At 46.4% G+C, this 8,666-nt stretch overlaps 1 protein-coding gene across 1 annotated transcript; it reads left to right on the forward strand.

The window, feature by feature from the left end:
• The first annotated feature begins 4,038 nt into the window (after nt 1-4,038).
• Nucleotides 4,039-5,238, forward strand: LOC124690368 (acetylajmalan esterase-like). The gene has a single exon (XM_047223758.1). The coding sequence runs from the start codon at nt 4,039-4,041 to the stop codon at nt 5,236-5,238; it is 1,200 nt and encodes a 399-aa protein (XP_047079714.1).
• Nucleotides 5,239-8,666: the final 3,428 nt, after the last annotated feature.

Consider the following 8,666-nt stretch of genomic DNA (forward strand, 5'->3'; position numbering starts at 1 on the left):
GGGTTATCTCCCAAGAAGTTCTTTCTTTTTAGCCATTAAGATGGGCTCAGCAGTTTTAATGATGCACTCGCAAGAAATAGTATTTGAAGCAAAAGAGAGCATCAAGAGGCAAATTCAAAACACATTTAAGTCTAACATGCTTCCTATGCATAGGAATCTTGTAAATAAACAAGTTCATGAGGAGCAAAGTAACAAGCATAGGAAGATAAAACAAGTATAGCTTCAAAAATTTCAGCACATAGAGAGGCATTTTAGTAACATGAAAATTTCTACAACCATATTTTCCTCTCTCATAATAACTTTCAGTAGCATCATGAGCAAACTCAACAATATAACTATCACATAAAGCATTCTTATCATGAGTCTCATGCATAAAATTATTACTCTCCACATAAGCATAATCAATTTTATTAGTTGTAGTGGGAGCAAATTCAACAAAGTAGCTATCATTATTATTCTCATCAAGTGTAAGAGGCATAGTATAATCACAACAAAATTTACTCTCAGCAGTAAGTGGCACAAAAAGACCACTATCATTATCATCATCAGAAATAGGAGGCAAAGTATCATCAAAGAAAATTTTCTCCTCAATGCTTGGGGGACTAAAAATATCATGAAAACCAGACTTCCCCAAGCTTAGAACTTTCTATATTATTGTCAACAATGGTGTTCGAAACGTTCATACTAATATTACTACCAGACATGCAAAGAAGATTTCATAGGTTTTTTAATTTTCGCATCAAACAATCCATGTTTTAAATCAGGAAATAGAATAAGAAGCTCACTCTTGTACATTATGCCAAACTAGTGTAAACAAGAAACAAAAAGTTGCAATTGCAGGATCTAAAGGAAATAGCTTTGAGCACACACACAACGGCGCCAGAAAAATACTTTACCTGAGACCGTAGTATGAGAGCCTTTACCTTTCCTCCCGAGCAACGGCGCCAGAAAAAGTGCTTGATGTCTACGTTCCCCCTCCTTTCCCGTAGACAGTGTTGGGCCTCCAAGTGCGAGAGGTTTGTAGATCAGCAGCAAGTTTCCCTTAAGTGGATACCCAAGGTTTATCGAACTCGGGGAGGAAGAGGTCAAAGATATCCCTCTCATGCAACCCCGCAACCACAAAGCAAGAAGTCTCTTGTGTCCCCAACACACCTAATAGGTGCACTAGTTCGGCGAAGAGATAGTGAAATACAGGTGGTATAAATAAGTATGAGCGAGTAGTAACGGTGCCGGAAAAGTGCTTGCTGGCGTGTAGTTGATGGTGGTAATATTGCGATAGTAGTAACACGAGTAAAACGAGTAAACAAGCGGTAGTAACTCAGCAGTATTTAGGAACAAGGCCTAGGGATTACACTTTCACTAGTGGACACTCTCAACATTGATCACATAACAGAAGAGATAAATGCATACTCTACACTTTTGTTGGATGATGAACACATTGCGTAGGATTACACGAACCCTCAATGCCGGAGTTAACAAGCTCCACAATAATGCTCATGTTTTAGTAACCTTTAGTGTAAGATAGATCAACAGACTAAACCAAGTACTAGCATAGCATGCACACCGTAACCTTCATGCATATGTAGGAGGAATAGATCACATCAATATATCATAGCAATAGTTAACTTCATAATCTACAAGAGATCATAATCATAGCATAAACCAAGTACTAACACGGTGCACCCATCGTCGCCTTTACACACGTGCGGGAGGAATAGAACTACTTTAATAACATCACTAGAGTAGCGCATAGATAGTAGTGATACAAACTCATATGAATCTCAATGAGATCATTGTATTGAAGTACATGGAAGAGAGATGAACCACATAGCTACCGGTACAGCCCCGAGCCTCGATGGAGAACTACTCCCTCCTCATGGGAGCAGCAGCGGTGATGAAGATGGCGGTGGAGATGGCAGCGGTGTTGATGGAGATGGCAGCGGTGTCGATGGAGAAGCCTTCCGGGGGCACTTCCCCGCTCCGGCAGGGTGCCGGAACGAGTTCTGTCCCCGGATTGGAGTTTCGCGATGGCGGCGGCGCCACGATAACTTTCCGGAGTTTCGTCAATTCGTATCGGGTTTTCCGATCCGGGGGCTTTATATAGGCGAAGAGGCGGCGCAGGAGGGCTGACAGGGGGCCACACCATAGGCGGCGCGGCCCCTCTGCGCCGCGCCAGCCTAGGGTTTGGTGGCCCCGTGGCCCCCTCCGGTCCTTCCCGGGTGTTCGGATGCTTCCGATGAAAATAGGAACTTTGGCGTTGATTTCGTCCGATTCCGAGAATATTTCGTTACTAGGATTTCTGAAACCAAAAACAGCAGAAAACAGCGACTGGCACTTCGGCATCTTGTTAATAGGTTAGTTCCAGAAAATGCACGAATATGACATAAAGTGTGCATAAAACATGTAGATAACATCAATAATGTGGCATGGAACACAAGAAATTATCGATACGTTGGAGACGTATCAGCCATCCGGCGAAATAGGAGCTTCGGTATATTTTCCGTCAATTGTTGATCTCCAGAAATATTGTATCCTGACGGTGCTTTTTCCAGCAGAATCCTGACTCCGGTGAGTAGTTCTCCAATAATCATGAAACATGCAAAATAGGTGAAATAACATAAGTATCATCCCTAAATGTGGAATATATCAATGAATAACAGCAAATTATGATATAAAATAGTGATGCAAAATGGACGTATCAGCAAGCACCGAGGAAGCTAATTTTACTTACACTTTGCCCCAGGCTGTAACAATGAGCTAGCTTCGCCAGCTAGGAGAGAGGCTAATAAAGCGGTACATGCTGGTGCTCGTTCGGCTCTTTCCATTAATTCCTTAGTTGTTACTTTTGAACAAATTCTTGTATTTCTGACCTGTTCAATCAGTCAGTTTATCGTTAATGGAATAAAAGCCTGAGCGGTGAATGTTCAAAAAAACAACAAGGGCTAGGGAAAATAGAGATTAAATGCGGTAGCGCAAACACAAGGGCTAGGATAAAAGTTCCCCGCAAAAAAATGGCTAGGAAAAAAAGTAAGTTTGTGTAAGTGACATGATCATCAGGTATGACACTACCAATATGGTTATTATTGTCCACACCATGACCACGAACATGATCAACAGGTACGTCAGTGCCAATGTGTGCCATAGTTGTTGATCAAGTGTTTGCTCATGGTCTGGATACTGATCAACACATCCTTGATCATCAATAACTATGGCAACGCCAATGTGTTGATCAGCATCCAGACCATGAGCAAGAGCGTGATCAACAGCTATGGCACTGCCATGGTCCATCTTGCCACAACATAAGTCAAATGTGCAATACCATTGTCCAGAACTATGCATGTTTTGTCCTAATTTCTTAATTTAGGGTGTGCAACAACAGAGATCGCATGCCAATGTGTTAATATGCTCCTCTATTGGCTTCAACATCTCGGATGAAAATCAAATTATTTGGATAGAAACCATCGGATAATTCTAAATAATTTCTGGATACAGATATCCCTAGTGCTATTTAGCATACCATATCCTATTTCTATACCATATCTGGTGTTAAGTTCGGAATCAAATTAGTATCTTTATTTGTCGGATTTCATTCCTTCAAACCGATTATGAATTTTCTAAACAGGATTCGGAAACGAAATTGTTACGGAAATTATGATGCACCCCTACTAGTTATGTATGGAGTATTGCCAATAAAAGGAAAAAAAATCGCAATGGCGCCGATTCTTCGTGTCAACATTGATTTGCATAGCAGCTACGCGCGTGCAGCCGTACATCTTGCTGCGTGCCGTCACCGAGACGGCAAGGCCGCTGCACCGGATCGGTTGCCGATACCCTCTGCTGTTTTTTCGGTTTCTTTAAGGTATGCTAGATCTCCTAATCCGTCTCTGAACTGCCGGTGGTCACTTTGCCCGAGCTGAGGTGGAAGTCGGGAGCAGCCAGCCGGCATAAATAGAGGGCCATGGCCACAATGTTCTCCACACCGAAACCACCGCCGCCGATACAACACGGTAACACGGGCGTACAGAGCGAGCAGTAGCAATGGCGGCGAAGGGCCTCCTCCGGTTCCTGGTCGCCTTCCTCCTCCTCGTCGGTTGCCTCGGCAGGCCCGAGCCACCCTCCCCAGCACCGTCGTCGGCGCCGAGGACGGTGGACGGCATCACGGCAATATACAACTTTGGGGACTCTATATCGGACATGGGAAACTTCATCCGGGAAGGCGCCGTGGGGATGATGGAGCGCACCGGTGGGCTTCCCTACGGCTCAGCCATCGGCGGGGCGACTGGGCGTTGCTCGGATGGATACCTCATGATCGACTTCCTCGCCAAGGATCTCGGACTGCCGCTTCTTAGCCCGTACCTCGACAAGGGCGCCGACTTCACCCACGGCGTCAACTTCGCGGTCACGGGCGCCACCGCCCTCGACACGGCGTCCCTCTCGAAGATGGGGGTGAACATGGCCCACACCAACAGCTCCCTGAGCGTGCAGCTCCAACGGTTCAAGGATTTCATGGCCAACACCACGAAATCCTCTACGGAGATGCGCGAGAAGCTGTCGAAATCGCTGGTCATGGTGGGCGAGATCGGCGGGAACGACTACAACTACGCATTCGCCACGAACCGCCCTGAGGCCAACAACAGCGGCCTCTACAACATCGGCCACATGCTGACCGGCGCGGTGGAGTCGCTGGTCCTCGTCCCGCAGGTCGTCAACTCCATCACGAGCGCCGCCAAGGAGCTGCTCGACATGGGCGCCACGCGGGTGGTGATCCCGGGCAACTTCCCGCTCGGGTGCGTGCCGAGCTACCTGAGCACGGTGAACGAACAGGACAAGGCCTCCTACGACGGCAACGGCTGCCTCATCGGCCTCAACCTGTTCGCGCAGATGCACAACGTGCTGCTGCAGCAGGGCATCCGCGAGCTGCGCCGCATGTACCCGTCCGCGACGATCGCCTACGCCGACTACTTCACCGCCTACGTGCAGATGCTCAGGAGCGCGTCAACGATGGGCTTCAACGCGACGTCTGCGTTCAAGGCATGCTGCGGCGCCGGTGGTGGCGCGTACAACGTCGACCTGGACAGGATGTGCGGCGCGACGGGAACAACGGTGTGCGCGAGGCCCGATGAGTACCTCAGCTGGGACGGCGTCCACCTGACGCAGCACTCGTACGAGGTGATGGCCGAGCTGCTCTACCACAGAGGCCTAGCGTCCCCAGCGCCAGTCAAGTTCCCGCGTCAGTAGATGGTCAGCTAGTGTGTGGTCAGTTTCGAGTTTCCTCGCAATCTTATGCATCTGTATCCTTTTCTTTTCTGGGACGATGGTTAGTGTTGATTTCTGTGGTGGCACACCTATGTAAGCAATAACAATTGTTGTTTCGTAAGGCATGGAATATGAGTACTCTATGTGAATCCTAACTTTGTTCGATTAGCTTGTTTGACTCGACTAGTTTGTAGAGTCCAGCGGCCGAGCGACTAGTCATGGATCAATTTAGATTAGTCCTAGTATTTGAATTGATTGGCCCTATTACGCCAAGTTCACCAAGAAGCGCTTCAACCCATATCATCTCTGTTGTATCTGCTAAGGCCTTATATTCTGTCTCAGTACTTGACCTGGATACTGTAACAGATCAAATTTTCCAACAAATATGGCAAAACCTCCCGTAGATCTTCTATCATCAAGAGAGCCTGCCCAATCTGCATCTGAAAAGGCACTAAGAACTGTAGAAGAAGATCTCACAAAAGTAATTCCAGTGTTCAAAGTATCTTTCACATATCTGAGAATATGTTTGACAATTGTCCAGTGTTCTGTAGTTGGAGTATGAAGATACTGACAAACCTTATTAACAGAATATGACAAATCTGGTCGTGTCTGTGTTAGATACCATAGTCCTCCAACAATGCTTCTATATTGAGTACTGTCATCAGAACCTAGAGGTGTACCAGTTGTAAGAGATAACTGTTCAGTAGAAGACAGAGGTGTTGGAGCTGATTTACATCCATGCATGCCGACTTTCTGAAGCAGATACTTAGCATATTTTTCCTGTGTCAAAAGCAAACCATTCTGTGTTTTTGTAACCTCAATACCAAGAAAATAAAATAGCGTAAGTCAATCAAATCCTTGATGACAAAGTTCTTATTGAGATTTTTAAGCAAACCAGAAATAGCATGATCAGAGGAGCTTGTCACTATGATGTCATCAACATATATTAGCACAAACATAGTAATACCAGACTTGTTAAAAAGTAACAGCGAGGTATCAGCCTTTGAAGGTGTAAAACAAAGATCACAAAGTTTAGAACTTAGCCTAGAATACCAGGCTCGAGGAGCTTGCTTCAACCCATATAATGCTTTATCAAGTTTGCAAATGTAATGCGGAGTGTGATAATTCTCAAAACCTGGAGGTTGTTTCATGTATACTTCCTCTTTCAGAACACCATGAAGAAACGCATTCTTGACATCTAGCTGCCGTAGACTCCAGCCACGAGAAACAGAAAGAGCCAAAACTGTTCTGATAGTAGCAATCTTAACCACATGACTAAAAGTATCTTCATAATCAATACCATACCTTTATTTGAATCCTTTTGCAACCAAACGTGCCTTATATCTATCAATTTTACCATCTGCTTTTCTCTTTATGCGATATACCCACTTGCAGTCAATCAAGTTTTTATTTATGCTCGAAGGAACAAGGTGCCAAGTCTTATTCTCCATTAAAACTTTGTATTCTTCCTCCATAGCCATGCGCCAATTTTCATCATCTAGAGCCTCTCTTAATGTGTATGGTTCACCTGTAGATGACACCATACCATAGCGAATTGTACCATCAGTATACTTTTTTGGATTTGTTATACCTCTATGTAGACGAGTGCGAATAGGAGAAGGAGGTGCTGGTGGTGCAGCATTTTGCACCAGCGAAGGAGACTCCGAATATTCGGACGAAGAACTGGGCATAGAGTTGTCTGCGGACTCATCCGACACAGAAGATCCGCCTGAGCCAGGAGAATCTGGTACAAAAGATCCACCTGAAATCGGGGAGCCAGCCAGGTTGCGACGCGTGGCAGGTGTGCGCTCAGCACCGGGGGCAGAGCGCGTGGGCACTGGTCGTGAGGAAGGAATCTCCTCCTCCTCTGCGTGCATGTACACGGACCGCGAGGCGCCAGGTTCTCCCGCATGCGCGTGGGCAGGCGCAAGGCGCGCAGACCGCGAGGTGCCAGGCGGTGGCAGCAAATCCTCCTCGGGATCGCTGGCCTCGGGATCAGGCGGGGCAGAGGAATGTTCCTCCTCAGGATTCGCGCTCATCTCGTCTTCTTCAGCAGCATGCGATAAAGACTGGTTTTCTTCCGTTTCTGAATTTGTTTCAGCTCCGTTTTCAGTTCCGTTTTCTTCTGTTGCTTCTCCATCCACTACAAGAAAAGTTGCCATGGCCGACGAAGTTGAAGTCGCGCCGTGGATGCTGGTGTACCATGGCCGACGATTTTGGGTCTGTCCATTGTGCATGTCAAAACGTTTTTTTCTCGTTTTTGAGGCCACCTAGCCCGACGAAAACGGCCAAAACGTGGCGTATGGTGGCCCGGGACGTGGTGCATCTCGAATTCTCGGGTTCGCCGGCCGAGTCAACGCAAATCCGCACCGCCGAGGGATGTAGGGCCCAGATGGCAGCCTCTCTGGCATTGTTTTTTTCTCGATCGCGCCATCTCGTTCAACGCTCTCCGATCGAGCCGTTTACGATGCAGGATCATGGGTCCTGCATGTCATCCTCTATGAACCAAAATTCTTTCTATTCTTGGATTTTTTGACCCCCTGATTTCTGGTTACTTCCTTTTTCTTTTGATCCCTTGCCGCCTCTCAAACGGTGATACCGCTGCTGCTAAATGGGACCCGCATGTCATCCTCTATGTACTATAAAACTTTCTTTTCTTGGATTTTTTTGGCACCTCAAATTTGGTCACTTGCCTTTTTCTTTCGATCCCCTGCCGCCTCTCAAACGGTGATACCGCTGCTGCTAAAAGGGACCCGCATGTCATCCTCTATGTACTATAAAACTTTTTTTTCTTGGATTTTTTTTGGCACCTCAAATTTGGTCACTTGCCTTTTTCTTTCGATCCCCTGCCGCCTCTCAAACGGTGATACCGCTGCTGCTAAATGGGACCCGCATGTCATCCTCTATGTACTATAAAACTTTCTTTTCTTGGATTTTTTTGGCACCTCAAATTTGATCACTTGCCTTTTTCTTTCGATCCCCTGCCGCCTCTCAAACGGTGATACCGCTGTTGCTAAATGGGACCCGCATGTCATCCTCTATGTACTATAAAACTTTCTTTTCTTGGATTTTTTTTGGCACCTCATATTTGGTCACTTACCTTTTTCTTTCGATCCCCTGCCGCCTCTCAAACGGTGAGACCGCTCGCTGCTAAATGGGACCCGCATGTCATCCTCTATGTACTATAAAACTTTCTTTTCTTGGATTTTTTTTGGCACCTCATATTTGGTCCCCTGCCTCTTTCTTCCGACCCCTGCCGCTTCTCCAACGGTGATACCGCTCGCTGCTAAATGGGACCCGCATGTCATCCTCTATGTACACTCAAGTTTCTTTTCTTGAATTATTTTTGGCTCCCGATATTTGGTCACTTGCCTTTTTCTTTCGATCTCATGCCACGTTTGAAACGTTGA

The sequence above is a fragment of the Lolium rigidum genome, chromosome 2 (assembly GCF_022539505.1).
Source record: "Lolium rigidum isolate FL_2022 chromosome 2, APGP_CSIRO_Lrig_0.1, whole genome shotgun sequence".
NCBI classification, from domain to species: Eukaryota; Viridiplantae; Streptophyta; class Magnoliopsida; order Poales; family Poaceae; genus Lolium; species Lolium rigidum.